This window comes from Chelonia mydas, chromosome 21 (genome assembly GCF_015237465.2).
Source record: "Chelonia mydas isolate rCheMyd1 chromosome 21, rCheMyd1.pri.v2, whole genome shotgun sequence".
In the NCBI taxonomy this organism is placed as follows: domain Eukaryota; kingdom Metazoa; phylum Chordata; order Testudines; family Cheloniidae; genus Chelonia; species Chelonia mydas.
In genome coordinates this window covers 5,045,161-5,059,839 of record NC_051261.2, presented here as the reverse complement: position 1 = coordinate 5,059,839, position 14,679 = coordinate 5,045,161, and the positions used below count along the sequence as shown (strand labels likewise).

General features: G+C 46.1%; 3 protein-coding genes across 13 annotated transcripts in view; 2 read left to right on the top strand and 1 right to left on the bottom strand.

Moving 5' to 3' along the window:
- The window catches only part of LOC119564405 (complement receptor type 1), a 56,725-nt gene extending 48,912 nt beyond the window's left edge, over nt 1–7,813 (top strand). Inside the window, exons 40-43 of the mRNA XM_043533799.1 lie at nt 1,622–1,651; nt 2,932–3,007; nt 4,214–4,298; nt 5,445–7,813. Of these exons, the coding sequence (XP_043389734.1) occupies nt 1,622–1,651; nt 2,932–3,007; nt 4,214–4,295 (188 nt within the window). The 3' untranslated portion in view covers nt 4,296–4,298; nt 5,445–7,813. The remainder of the gene's footprint in view (nt 1–1,621; nt 1,652–2,931; nt 3,008–4,213; nt 4,299–5,444) is intronic.
- Nucleotides 5,228–13,939, bottom strand: LOC119564413. Of its 2 annotated transcripts, XM_043533510.1 has the most exons (3): nt 13,638–13,939; nt 8,741–8,983; nt 5,228–5,968 (listed from the first exon to the last, which is right to left on the bottom strand). In XM_043533510.1, the coding sequence occupies exons 1-3, from the start codon at nt 13,937–13,939 to the stop codon at nt 5,764–5,766; spliced, it is 750 nt and encodes a 249-aa protein (XP_043389445.1). In that variant the 3' UTR covers nt 5,228–5,763. The 2 variants fall into 2 exon arrangements, with proteins under 2 accessions (XP_043389445.1, XP_043389446.1); XM_043533511.1 differs by lacking the exon at nt 13,638–13,939 and having other exon boundaries at nt 8,741–9,258.
- LOC102932699 (C4b-binding protein alpha chain) overlaps nt 9,103–14,679 on the top strand; it is a 40,202-nt gene continuing 34,625 nt past the window's right edge. For 6 of the 10 annotated variants that reach the window (XR_006286828.1, XM_043533508.1, XM_043533507.1 and 3 more), the window contains exon 1: nt 13,884–14,016. Coding sequence is in view for 9 of the 10 variants with exons in the window: in XM_043533508.1 (XP_043389443.1) it covers nt 13,938–14,016 (79 nt within the window). In the remaining variant the exon portion in view is untranslated. Of the gene's footprint in view, nt 9,321–13,883; nt 14,017–14,679 lie in introns of those variants that run through there. The other 4 variants (XM_043533509.1, XM_043533505.1, XM_043533503.1 and 1 more) reach the window with 3 other exon arrangements.

Below are 14,679 nucleotides of genomic sequence, written 5' to 3'. Positions count from 1 at the left end.
AAGCTTTCGTGAGCTACAGCTCATTTCATCGGATGCATTCAGTGTTATTTTCCACTGAATGCATCCGATGAAGTGAGCTGTAGCTCACGAAAGCTTACGCTCAGATAAATTTGTTAGTCTCTAAGGTGCCACAAGTCCTCCTTTTCTTTTTGCGGATACAGACTAACACGGCTGCTACTCTGAAACCTGTACCAGTCTGTAGATCCAGTATGTATAGAATAAATGGGAAAAATTCATGCCCTGTGTTAGGTTTCCACCTAGTGGTCAAATGACAATAGAGGTTGAAATAAGATTTGCCCTTTGCAGGATCTGCAACACAAACCCCCTGTCTATTTTGAGGCCTGCTTTACATAGAGATTTCCAACGCTAGACAGGTCTTTTTTTAAACCCAATTTAGTTAAACCAGTGCAAGTTTGTGTGCAGACAAGATAAAATGTATCTTTGGCTGTGTAGACAATACCTATCTGGGATGGAAAAGAGATTGTATGTAAGGTTTTCAGATTTTTATTTGAACAAAGTTACACAAAATGAACTCAATGTGTATATGTCTCCTGAACATATCTGCATTAGTTGTTTCTAATTCCTGATCCCCATACACAGTTGCAAGGGCTTAACTAAAGGTGCTTTTTTTTTTTTTTTTAAAAGCAGATTTAATCATACTATTGCAACTTTGTGTGTGGGCACTCAAAGCAATTCCAACTTGGCTTATATCAGTGTAGCCTGCACCTATCAATTATGAATGCAAGCTCAACTAAGATAAGAATTTTCAAACAGATAAAAGCATGCCTACACAGGGGCTTGCCCCCAGTTACCTAAATTGATTTAAAGTCTGATTTAACTTAAACCAGTGTGATTTTTGTGTGTAGACAGGCCCTAAATATGGGAAGGTAAAAATCAAACTCTCTCAACTTGAGGCCTGTCTAAAATGTAATATGATATCCTAATATGGTTTGAGTTTTTTTGACTGTGTAGAGACCACCAATCAGTGTTACAACCATGGCTTTTGTTATGTTATTCTGTGTAAAACTCACTGCATTTAGGTTGGAGTTTTCAAAATATGTCTTATTCTCTACTTAAAATATTTCTCCCTATCAGTAAAAGGCAGTTCTCTAAGCAACAGCTTTGTCCTTACAGCTTAACTCACTGTGTGTGTGTGACATGCTCCCAAGACTCAGGTGACCAAACAGCAAATGTGAAACATCGGGACAGGGGGTGGGGGGTAATAGGAGCCTGTATAAGAAAAAGACCCAAAAATTGGGACATCTGGTCACCCTACCCAAGACCCTCACAGTTGATATGTGGTTGATTTAGCAGGTAAACTGAAAGAGCTTCTTTCTTGCTCAGCCAGTCAATACAGTGCTGAGCTTTCTCTTGTGCTGGAGGAGGCGATTGGGTTACAGTGGTTTATCTCCCTTTAAAAGTTGCAAGGGCCTTTCTATATAGCTGGCAATATGGGGAGGACTTTTAAGCAATTTTGCTTTCTAGCTCTCACCAATAAAATCTGTAACATGCCTGATACAGAAAATGTTTGGATAAATATTTTTGAAGAAATCATGTGGCTGTGATTCATTTCATATTATAGTAGTTCAATTTTTTTTCCCCTCTCTACCCCCAATTCTAGGTTCCTATAACTTCATCTCAGTAGTCCTCGGTAAGTAGTTTACTAAAAAGACCTGGGGTCAGATTCACAGCTGGGGTAGATAGAAATAGCTCCACTGACTTCAGTGGACCTATGCTGATTTACCCTAGTTGAACATCTGGCCCGTTGTTTCTAAACCTTCTTTATGGTAACACCCATCGTTTCATGTTCTCTGTGTATATAAATCTCCCCTCTGTATTTTCCACTGAATGCATCTGATGAAGTGAGCTGTAGCTCACGAAAGCTTATGCTCAAATAAATTTGTTAGTCTCTAAGGTGCCACAAGTCCTCCTTTTCTTTTTGCGGATACAGACTAACACGGCTGCTACTCTGAAACCTGTTATAGAGTCAGTTTCCCAGCTTTCAAACCTTTGCTTCTCCATAAGACTGCATGTGAACCAGGAAAAGTACAGTACCTCCACAATCAGACTCTTTAAAAACCTCAGTTCCTGGTGGAGTTCCCTAAGGCTTGAGATTCCATTGTTTAGAACCCAACAACTGTTTTATGTCCAAAAAGAAGTATGCGCCAAAGCCACTTGGGCTAGGATTTTTGTCAGCTTTGTTAGCATTCTGCAAGTCTGCTGCAGGGCTTCCTCTCTAGAGCACCTGGCTCAGGTCTGGACTAGCCTAAAAAATTAGCTCAGTTTCACTGTGTTGGTAAGGGGTATGAAAAATCCACACCTGAATGGAGTTGGTAAGCTGACCTATGTCCCTGCATAGACAGCGCAAGATCAATGGAAGAATTCTGCCGTTGACCTGGCTAGCACCTTTTGGGGAGGTAAATTACGTACACAAATGGATAGATAGCATCTACACTAACACGCCACAGGGGTGCAGTAGCTTGGGTTTTTCATATACTGGAACATAGCTGATCTCATCATTTCAAGCAGTCTCAAGTGCTCTCGGTTTTAGATACTGGTTTGTGAATCGTGACCCATTTGTGCATGGTGTAAATCTCCTTTTGCTGGTGCCACTATGAATCCACATATTATATTTAAATACTAATAGGTGGTCTTATTCACAGTGAACATTTTGAATGTAGTAATGTTATGACTTTGCCTAAAGATCAAAATCTGAAAAGGATACAGTATGAAATGTTAACTTTGTAAACACAGACAATAACTCAGGATTCAGAAACCCTTGTGGGTACAGATAGAGGAATGCCATGACCTCTTAACTTTGCTTGGGATTTTGAGAGTTAATTAAAAATCTGCAAAGGCCAATAATACTATTTCTGTGTTTCATAAGCCCATTTGTCAGACTAATTCAGTTCTCTCCTTGTTGTCTCTCAGGGATCGCAGGTGGGGCACTGCTGCTTCTCCTGGTTACCATCATTATCTCGAGGATTATGTCTAAGCAGAATGCAGGGTGAGGGATTTTTCTAAATTTCCATTCATTTCAATACACGTATGGACTGTTGTTTGGTTCCACAGTTTAATACTGGCCAAACATTTCATTAAATGACTCATGATCTCCATTTGCAACAATGGGACAAGAGAAACAGGTAATCACTAGTGTAATTTTGTGAGTCTGCAGGTAGTAATAGTTTAGTGTTCTTCACATACCCATCCTTTTATATAATATTTAAAAACTTCTCTCCCTCCTCTTCTCTTTGCTCTGGAAGAAGCATTATTATAATGTATTTTTACAAAAATAAACAAACCCAAAACATTCTTCTGTCACCAGGATATTAGCATGATACAAAGAAATAAGGCCCATGATGGATTTTTCCCCTTTAGATCTGAAAGGGGTTTTTGTTTTTTTGGGGGGGCATCTCTGTAATATACTAAAGTTTGAAGAGAGGGAGGGAAAGGATGTAAAGTTTGTGGGGGGTTTTTCTGCTTTTTTATCTTTGAAATATCAGCGATTAACGTGGTTCTCTCAGGTTTTCTGGGACTAGGAATGGAAGTAATTTTGAGAATATATATTGTGAGCCCTCAAACTTTAATTGCAGCAGCAGAAGGTATTTAAAAATTACAAAAAAAAAAAAAAAAAAAAAAAAAATACAAAAACCCTTTCCCTCGCTTCTCCAAACTGTCAGTTAGACAATGGACTTAAATAGTTGTAAATAAAGGGTCTTAAACAGTCTGATCCAAAATCCTTTCCACTCTCTCACTTGCTCTATGTTTAGTCTTTTGCAGTGTCCCACCCTAGCCTTATTAGTTCTCTAATTGCCAATAACTGCATTTCTAATAATAAAACCCTTGAGCCTGCTTGGCTATGTAACAAAACAGTATTAAAGTGGCATAAGCCCTATTTTTTTCCTATTTTGCATATCACCTTTAAATGAAGATTTCCCTCCCCCCTCACACCATCCCTCTTAAATCAGGCAACTTTAATATAAGAACCCTCCTCATCTTTTGTCTTGGTAAATTAATCAATCTTGGTGTCCTCTGATGGTATCAGTGAGATCTCAAATATCTTCAGATCAACTTTCCAAACTTCAGCAGCCATAAAACTCTGAAATTAGTTTTGAGGCTAAATATGAATTTACTTCCAGTCTCTCCTTTTAAAATAAACTAAATGAGAGTTTTCCTTTGAAAATGTAACTTATTTTTCCTCTTCACCATTCAGCTATTACTATACACATGAAAACTGCAAGTACCGGATGCCTTTGGCCCACATAACTGAACAAAAAAATTCATTTGCACCATAGCAGGTATGGGCTTATTTTAAATCACTTTCTTCAACATAAAAATGTCAAAATTGTGAATGATGTCAGCTCTACCTTACTCTAATGCAGTGTTACTCAGACTGAGGCTTGAGAGCTGTAAATGGCTCTTTAATGTGTCTCCTGTAGTTCTTTGCAGCACATAAGTTATTAACCAATCAGGATGCTTTTACTATGTTAACCAATTACCAGCGTGCACTGAGTTATTAACTTGTTTGCTGTGAGAATAATAATTTTCTACTATTGTGGCTTCTTTGGGTAATGATTGCTAATTTGGCTCCTGAACCAAAGAGATCTGAGTATTACTGCTCTAATGCAAAGACACTGTATGTTGAATGGAAAATGACTACTTTTCTCCCAGTCTCCTTGCTCCTATGTTTCTTGAATAAAAATAGCACCTGTTGTAACCACAAACACTTCTGGTTTGGCTAACCTTTTGTTTGTAGCAAACGAGCAGATCACATTTGCAATGTCACAACACTTTTTTGGAAGGTAGTACAACAAAATCAGTTCTGAAGCATTACTTGCATTAATTCTGTTTCCATCTAGTACAAAGGAAGATGGAAATCATGGGTCAAATGTTACCCACCTTAGAAACCATGTTTTGTTTGTAAAGTTGTGGGGAAATCTGCTCTCTATACACCTTACTTCTAACCACACTAGAATAAGGCTCAAACAGTTCTTTGGGTCTGTCTGCTTAAATATGTGTTGCGGTGGCTGCTCCGCTTACCGTTGAATCTGCATGTAGTCCTGTGGCTGTCACTGTCCATAATGAAAACCAACTTTTGCTGGTGTTGCTTCTCTTCAGAATACTGACGTTTAACATAATGGCACCAACAGCTACCTGCCTTTATACTTCAAATATACCTACTACCTCATGATTGTGTATTATACAGCATGAAATACAGTCTGACATGAACAAGTTCACAATGTGCTATTTATTTTGACTTGTAAACAGATTTTTTTTAAAAGTAGGCTGATCTGACAATCTTTCCCCAGGAAATGTAAACATTTCAAAAAGATTACTTTTTGTCCAAATGAAAGTAATAAAATTGCAATAAAATGTTTCTAAAGATTGGCAGGAGCATAGAAGAACCAAGTTTTGTTTTAACATTGATGTATCCCTTTCTGCAGGCAGGAAACCACTTCTCCTCATGGTGTGCATTTTGCGTGGAGAACATGGAAGCATTTCCTTCACCTTCTTTGTGGGTAATTTACATTCTTGCAATGAAGTTCTCTAGGGGAAAATGCAAAGCCATAGCATATAGTTGACGACGTTATGCAGCTGCTTCCATTAGATCCTTATAGCAGCAGTTTAGTTCATGAAGTTCAACTTTACACAGCACCAGACTGTAGCTTTTAGGCTGCCCTCCTGCTGTTTGTCCATGAAAACGTCTTGCATGCAGACTTCTGAGATGAACAACCACCCTGCAGCATCAAGGATGCTCACTCCTCAGATTATGCTCTGGCCTTCTTTCCCTTTAATGGAACTTCTTGTTTCTGACCAGTTGACTAAGCAATCTGTCACCAGGAAGAGGAGATGACGCAAGTGCTGCTGAGCCTGCCTTGATAAAAAATTGCAAGCACAAAACCCTGAACTTCCTCCTGAGCATGCTTCATTAACTGCCACAGCTGTCTTCTTGAAAAGTTTCGGAAGGCTGTGTGTGAAAGGAACCTTAATTTTGAGGAGTTGCTGGATTTTATAAAAGGGCTTCATGACTGCCAACCCTGTATCTCTTTCCTTTTACTTGCTCTTCAAAGACACAGCACTTAATGTTCTTCACCTTATAGTAGAGATACAATCAACTTCTTTTACAACCCCTTGTAATTTTTAACCCCTCTAAAAATAAGACTCAGATGAAATTTTGCCTTCAATATTTAATTTTTTCTTCTTGGATCACTTACTTTAAAATGACTTCATGGGTGTGAAACTACAGATTAAACTTTTTAAATACTGCTTTTAAATCAAAAGCTGTGTATAAAATGTCTGCAATTTATAATGTTGTGCTCTAAAAGAGAAAATATTTGTTTAGAAGGGAGATTGATTTTAAAAATGTGTTGCTGTAAATTCACCAATCTTGGTAATTTTGTGATGCAGATCCTGATGATGCCTCCATCTTCGGAGACCTTGCCATATTTTTGGGCAGAGGTTCCTACCCTGAATTTCTAATCTGAACTACAATTAAAAGAACCTGCACACGAAGAAGTAAATGCCTCCCTTAAACCCGGTAAAGGGACTGATCTTGCATCCCTGTAAAATCCCTCAATTATACATTAATTGGAGGCATTTGTGAACGCCAGCTGCAGTACAAAGAAGGTGTGACTCATTGTGTCCTTGATCCAGGGATTAAGAATGGGCAGTTTCACAAACCAGGCCTCTTGTGCTACCAGGGGAAGACTTGTAACAATGATAGTGGGGTCGTCAGATAGTGGGAAGTAGCCTAATAGCTTTTTGACCTGGGGAAAACGGACTAGCATAACTATAGCAGAATGACTGTTCTAGAACACTTGTATTCCAGTATAACTCCCCCTCACTGTGTCCTGGAATAAAAGTGACTTTTTTCTAGAATAATTGTTTATTTCAAACTAGTTACTTTGAAAGTAAGAATATTCTTCCACAATGAGTGTCCACAAGGGAATTACACCAAAAGCTATTCTGCTACAGCTGTGCCAATCAATTTCCCTCACAAAGGCAAGCCTTAAGTGACATCTTTTTAGGATTCAAAAATGAACCCCAAAAACTGTCAGTTGAAACCAAAGACAGTAGATTTAAGTCTAAATTCTGGTCCCAGAGGAGTAACTGGCAAAACTCCCCTTGATTTCACTGGGCTCAAGCTTTGGCATTCAGTGTGTAGCCCTTTCTTGCTATGCTTAATGCAGGCTACTGCAGGGTCTCCAATGAACGTGCACTGTTTTATACAAGCAACAATTAGGGACTCTAAAGGACATCATACATTTTCCAAGCATCTGGATTCCCTTCAGAATTTCCTCTTCCTGGGGTGTTTACACAGTACCCTAGGTTTGTGAGATGCTTTTGGCATGTTAAAGAGGTCTCTACACTGAAGAGCTTCCAGACTAAGACATGCTGCATAGAAATGTCATCAGGCCAGGGGTGAGTATCTCTAGACAAAAGAGCCTTTTACCCTTTAAGCCTTGGGCTACTTATTTTTGCTTTGACTATGGGCTCCCTATTTTTCTTCAATATCTTGTATCAGCATAAGCTGGAGTGTGGGTCAGCATTGGTGAAAAGTATCATTGTAAATGCAGAGTGGTTTGAAGAGATCAGACAACCATGCAGTGACATACATTTAGGTTCAATTGTGGAGAAAACAGCTACGGGGACAGGCCTGTTCTGTACACACATTAATCTGTTTTTTGTTTTTTTTTTTAATCTGGCTTCACACCTTTGCACTGTTAACTGGGAAGGCAATTCAGCTGAGCTTCTCTGACAAGCATTCTACTATATACACTTTAATATGCAACTTTGTGGCATTAGCTTTTAAGAAGGAACAAAAGCCTCATTACTTGTTTCCTGAATAGGTGTAACACTCCATCTTCCAGCCCATTTTCAGTAACAGATGGGGTGAAGACTATAAAACTGATTGGAACAAGCCAGAGAGCTGTATGGTTGACAAGCATTCTGATAAGTCCAACTAAAAGAGTGGTTTCAATAGAGTAACTGTACTGCAGTCAAACACAAACTAAATGTTGTGGTTAAAGTTGGGACACTGGGGAGAAGAGGTAGTTAAGGGTAGGGAACGGGAGAGAAACAGAGATATGCAACTGTCACTTCCTGGGGGTATGTTCAATGCTTAGAACAGAGATACTCAGCCCTCAGTGGTTGAGGAGCCACATTAGCAATCGCCTTATCCAACAGAGGCCAAGTACTGTGAATTCATGGTTTCCTTTACTATAAAACTGTCTATTCATATTTAAACAGGAAAACACGAGAAATTGAGTTTTTAAATAGTCTCACAGCAATATGACTGACCACGTATAATCATTTGATCAACTACTAACACGCTGAGCAGCCTGATTGGTTCTGCTACAAAGAGCTACAAAGGACACAGGTAAGAACCATTTGTAGCTCAAAAGCCTCAATCGGAGTATCGCTGGCCTACAGGAAAGGGACTCTGCTCTCCAGTGGGGTCTAGGTACTCATACAAATCTAGCGTAACATTTAGGGGCAGCAGTTACTGGAGCAAACGATGCTCTCTCTGGGCTTTTGACCGAGGACTAAAGGCCCTTTTGGTCTTTCTTAAAGCCTGTTTGTCCGACCGGGAAGCGAGAGTGGAACAGTTTTCCTGGGACAAACCAACAGATGACCCGTCTCCAGCCGTCACCCTACCACTGAGAGGGGCCCCGTCCCACCCCCAGCCAATGATTAGCATCAGGCTAAGGGGGTCGGGGGGGGGGGGGGATTAACTCACCCTTTAGTCTGAAGCGGGTGGACCTGCGCCATTGAGCAGCGACACAAACTCGGGGAGAAAGACGCCTGCGAGCAGCCCCTTCCGGGCATGCAGCCAGGCAGAGAAAACAAGCGCGGGTAGGAAGGTGCAGCAGTTGCCAGCGCCCAGACAGCAGCGCTCAGGCCCGAATCCCGCAGGGGCACTGCTGCCCCCGGCTTGCGCGCCTTCAGCCGCCCCCGGCCCGGGTCCCCGCTGGGTCGCAACATAGAGGGGCCGACGGGGGGAGCCGCGGCGAGGCCTTGGCTGGCGGCCTCCCTCCCTCCTTCGGGCGGGGACCGGCGCCGCGCTGTGCGAGCCTCGCCGCGGGCTTCCCAGGCGGCACAGCCGCCGCCTCTCTCGGCCCCGCCCCTGCCCTGCGGCGGCCACAGCGACCCGCGAGCGCGCTCCAGAGGCGGCGGCGGCGGCTGCTGGGTTCGGCGCATGCGCAGTGCGCGGCGCCCGGCTGCGGCGCTGCTCGGCGCCATGGAGCTGCTTCGGCCGGGCTGGATCCCGCGTCTCTCGGCGCTGCTGGTGCTCGCGCTGCTTCCCAGGGGAGCGCTGGGTGAGTGTCGGGGCGAAGGGGGCTCCCTCCGGCCCCCCGCCCGGGCCCCAGCCCCGCCCCCTGAGCAGGCCTCGCCCTCCGCTGGGCTGGCGAGTGGGAGCAGGAGGGGCCGTGGGGAGAGCGGGGCCCGGGTGCAGGCGGGGCGTGAATCCGGAGGGGTGGGGGCAGCAGGGGGAGACCGTTCCTGGCGGGCTGGGGGCCGTGGCCCTGTCTGCCATTGACAGCTCCCTGGACTCGACCCGAGTCTGCCGGGCAGGCTTGCGAAGGGGGCTTAGTAATGAGTCAGGGTCACCCGCGGGCTGGAAGCCATTCATGGCTGTGGCATGAGGCATGTGGCTGGCGCTGGGGTGGTCCGCAGCGTGGCCGTAGATGCTGGAAGTGGGGCAGTTCTTCTGCATCGCCTCGTGTTTAGACGTTATTGGGCATCCCGCCTGAACACGATCATCAGATCACCCAAAGGGCCGTAACGCATAGAGACCCAGTTGAATGTTGACCAGATTTGGCAGGCCACATGCAGGTTATGCATTTGTCTGGACTGTTTTGCCTTTGGTTACAACAGAAGTCTGTAGTCACAGGACAGTATGAGCTGACAGGAAATATTGATTGGGCCCAAGAAAGAAGGAGAAGCCCTCTCTAGTCTAGTGTGTAGACCCTTCACGTGACGCGGCGGGGGTGGGGGGTGGGGTTGACCTTGGCATCTGGCACTGTAGGCTCCTCTTTTAATTAGCTGTGACTTGGGGGTCCAAAAATGCAGATCACTCTTTTGCCCCCCATGGGTCAGGCTGTGGGAGACCCCTGTTCAAACCCCTCCTCTGTGAAGGGATTTGAACAGGGGTGTCCCACCTCCCAGGGACCTCTTTCCCCGCCACCTCCACCCCACCCCACCCCCCGACCCCCACACCCAAGGGAACCTGAGAGATGGGGGATCATTGTTTAGACCTCCTGTGTTTCCAGAAAAACAAGGGCCTCCTGAGAAAGGAGGGAATTTAAACAGGGGCCGCTCACCCTCAGCCCTGTCACCTGGGAGGTGATCCATCCTTGTCCAAGCCTCTTCTTAACAGGCCAAGGGAGGATTTGAACTGGGGTCTCCCACTTTCTATGTCAGTAGCTTACCCACTGGGCTACAGAGTGATCCTGATTGTCTTGCTGGTCCAATTGCTATTGACATGAAGTGGAACAGCTTCAAGAGGCAAGAATGAAGGAGTTGCTACTTAAAGTCCTTGTCCTCATCTGGTAGAGGACAGACTTGAACGAGCAACCTTGAGTTTCCCAGGGGAGTAGCCTAACCGCTGTAGCATAGAAGGCTTCTTGCTTTTCCTTTGGCCCAATTACTACTCAATTGACCTGGAACAGCGGCAAGAGGAAAAACCTAAAGAGTTCCCAATTGAGTCCCTGTCTCCTCTTCAGGGAGGTGCTGGTATTGAACCAGCAACCTTGAGATTCCCAGGGGAGTAGCCTAACCGCTGTAGCGCAGAGGGCTTCTTGCTTTTCTGTTGGCCCAATCGCTATTGATGTGGAACAACTGCAAGAGGAAAGACCTAAAGAGCTCCCAATTGAGTCCCTGTCTCCTCTTCAGGGAGGTGCTGGTATTGAACTAGCAACCTTGAGTTTCCCAGGGGAGTAGCCTAACCGCTGTAGCGTAGAGGGCTTCTTGCTTTGCCTTTGGCCCAATTACTATTCAATTGACGTGGAACAACTGCAAGAGGAAAGACCTAAAGAGCTCCCAATTTAATTCCTGTCTCCTCTTCAGGGAGACACAGTGGTATTGAACCAAACACACCAAGTTTCCCAGGCGAGTAGCCTAACCACTTTAGTGTAGATTACTTGTGGGTTTGTTTGGTTTTTTTTGGCCCAATCACTATTTAATTTACATGGAACAGCAGCAAAAGGAAAGACCTAAAGAGCTCCCAATTCAATCCCTGTTTCCTCTTCAGGGAGGCAGTGGTATTGAACCAGTAACCTTGAGTTTCCCAGGGGAGTAGCCTAACCGCTGTAGCGTAGAGGGCTTCTTGCTTTTCCTTTGGCCAAATTACTTACTATTCAATTGACGTGGAACAGCGGCAAGAGGAAAGACCTAAAGAGCTCCCAATTGAGTCCCTGTCTCCTCTTCAGGGAGGCAGTGGCACTGAACCACCAACCTTGAGATTCCCAGGGGAGTAACCTAACCGCTGTAGCGTAGAAGGCTTCTTGCTTTTCCTTTGGCCCAGTCGCTATTTAATTGACGTGGAACAACTGCAAGAGGAAAGACATAAGGAGCTCCCAGTTCAATCCCCTTTTCCTCCTTGGGAAGAGGAAGGAATTGAACCAGCAACTCCAAATGTCCCATAGAAGCCTCTTGTTCTAAGTTTGGCCCAATTAATACTTAATTAAAGTGGAACAGCTTCACGAAAGCTTGAGGGAGGGATCTTATCTGCATAACTTCATAAACTAGACAAACTTTTCAGGAATAAGTCCCTTCTGGGCCCAGTAGAGTTGCTGGCAGAACTCCCACTGATTTCACAGGACTCAAGGTGCGGCCTTGAGGATGCAGCCTTTTCTTTCTATGCTTAACGCAGGCTACTGCAGGGTCTCCAAAGAATGTGCACTGTTACAGATGCTAAAGAGCATCCAAGCTTCTGGATTCATTTCAGACCTTACTGTTCCTGTGGTGTTTAGACATTGCCCTAGGTTTGTGCGATGCTTTTGGCAAGTAAAACAGGTCTCCTCTCCCAGGAGCTTGCAGCCTAAGATGTGGTGCAGAGAAACAGCAAGAGGCACGGGGTGAGAGCCTCTACAGAAGAGAGCCTTTTACTTCATTGACTTTCGGCTCCATTTATCTCACTCCCCCCCGCAACTTCTTGTAACAGTAGTAAGCTGGTTTGTGGGTCAGCATTAGTGAAGTGTGTCATTTTTAAGTGCAAAGCAGTTTGCCAAGATGAGATAAATGTGCGGTGATTACATTTAGGTTACTTGTGCAGAAAAGGGGCCCAAATGACAAGGCTGTGGTGAACAGACTACAATGCACATGTCTTTCTCCAACTTCCCACTGTTAACTGGGAAGATAAGTCAGCTCAGTTGCTCTGACACAAGCATTCTACCGTACACTTTAATATACAACTCAGTGGCATTAGTTTTTAAGAAGGAGCAAAAGCCTCATCGCTCCTTTCCTGAATGGGTGTGACACTCCGTCTTTCAGCCCATTTTCAATAACTGATGCAGGTAAAATACTATAAAGCTGCTTGGAACAAGCCAGAGAGCCCTGTGGTTGACAAGCATTCCGATAAGTGAAGCTAAAAGAGTGGTTTCAGTAGGATTGCTGTATGGTACTGCAACCAAATTCAAACTAAGTGCGATGCGTAGAGTTGGGCAGGGGGGGAGAAGGGGGTAAGGATAAGGAGAGAAACAGATAGGAAACTGTCTCTGACTGGTTGTGTGTTCAGTACTCAGGATGGCTGCTCTGAGACCTCAGTAGTTGAGGAGCCAAATTAGCAATCACCATCATCCTAAAGAGCCACAGTGTTAAATTAATGGTTTTATTTACTATAGTAGGACACAGGAAAGGTTTCAGTTTTATATCGACACATTTTATTCGCACAGCAAAACAACTGGCCAAGTATTATTATTGTTTTATCAACTACAATGCATTCATCTAGTAAGAGCATTCTGATTGGTTACTTATTTAATATCATGCATTGTTTTCCTCTCATGTGCTGCAAGAGAAGCATTCAAGAGCCACTTGCAGCTCAAGAGCCTCAATCTGAGTATCACTGGCCTGCGGCAATGCGCTCTCCAGTCGGGTCTAGGGACTCATACAAATGAAATGTAACATTTAGTGGCAAGCTTTTAAGTGGCATGACTTAGTGGAGCAAACGCTCTCTCTCTCTCGCTCTGCTTTTGACCGAGGACTAAAGGCCCTTTTGGTCTTTCTTAAAGCCTGTTTGTCCGACCGGGAAGCGAGAGTGGAACAGTTTTCCTGGGACAAACCAACAGATGACCCGTCTCTAGCCGTCACCCTACCACTGAGAGGGGCCCCGTCCCACCCCCAGCCAATGATTAGCATCAGGCTAAGGGGGTCGGGGGGGGGGATTAACTCACCCTTTAGTCTGAAGCGGGTGGACCTGCGCCATTGAGCAGCGACACAAACTCGGGGAGAAAGACGCCTGCGAGCAGCCCCTTCCGGGCATGCAGCCAGGCAGAGAAAACAAGCTCGGGTAGGAAGGTGCAGCAGTTGCCAGCGCCCAGACAGCAGCGCTCAGGCCCGAATCCCGCAGGGGCACTGCTGCCCCCGGCTTGCGCGCCTTCAGCCGCCCCCGGCCCGGGTCCCCGCTGGGTCGCAACATAGAGGGGCCGACGGGGGGAGCCGCGGAGCTGGGCGAAAACCGGCGGCGCAGCGAGGCCTTGGCTGGCGGCCTCCCTCCCTCGGGCGGGGACCGGGGACCGGCGCCGCGCTGTGCGAGCCTCGCCGCGGGCTTCCCGGGCGGGGCGGCCGCCGCCTCTCTCGCCCCTGCCCTTGCCCTTGCCCTTGCCCTGCGGCGGCCGCAGCGACCCGCGAGCGCGCTCCCGAGGCGGCGGCGGCGGCTGGGTTCGGCGCATGCGCAGTGCGCGGCGCGGTGCCCGGCTGCGGCGCTGCTCGGCGCCATGGAGATGCTTCGGCCGGGCTGGATCCCGCGTCTCTCGGCGCTGCTGGCGCTCGCGCTGCTTCCCAGGGGAGCGCTGGGTGAGTGTCGGGGGGAAGGGGGCTCCCCCCGCCCCCTCCGCCCGGGCCCCAGCCCCGCCCCCTGAGCTGGCCTCGCCCTCCGCTGGGCTGGCGAGTGGGAGCAGGAGGGGCCGTGGGGAGAGCGGGGCCCGGCGCACTGTAGGCTCCTCTTGTAATTAGCTGTGACTTGGGGGTCCAAAAATGCGGATCACTCTTTTGCCCCCCCATGGGTCAGGCTGTGGGAGACCCCTTCTTTCTTTTCCTTTGGCCCAATTACTATTCAATTGACGTGGAACAGCGGCAAGAGGAAAGACCTAAAGAGCTCCCAACTGAGTCCCTGTCTCCTCTTCAGGGAGGTGCTGGTATTGAACCAGTAACCTTGAGATTCCCAGGGGAGTAGCCTAACCGCTGTAGTGTAGAGGGCTTCTTGCTTTGCCTTTGGCCCAATTACTATTCAATTGACGTGGAACAGCGGCAAGAGGCAAGACCTAAGGAACTCCCATTTCAATCCCTGTCTCTTCTTCAGGGAGACAGTGGTATTGAACCAAACACACCAAATTTCCCAGGCGAGTAGCCTAACCACTTTAGTGTAGATGGCTTCTGGGTTTTTTTTTTTGGCCCAATCACTATTTAATTTACATGGAACAGCGGCAAAAGGAAAGACTTAAAGAGCTCCCAATTCAA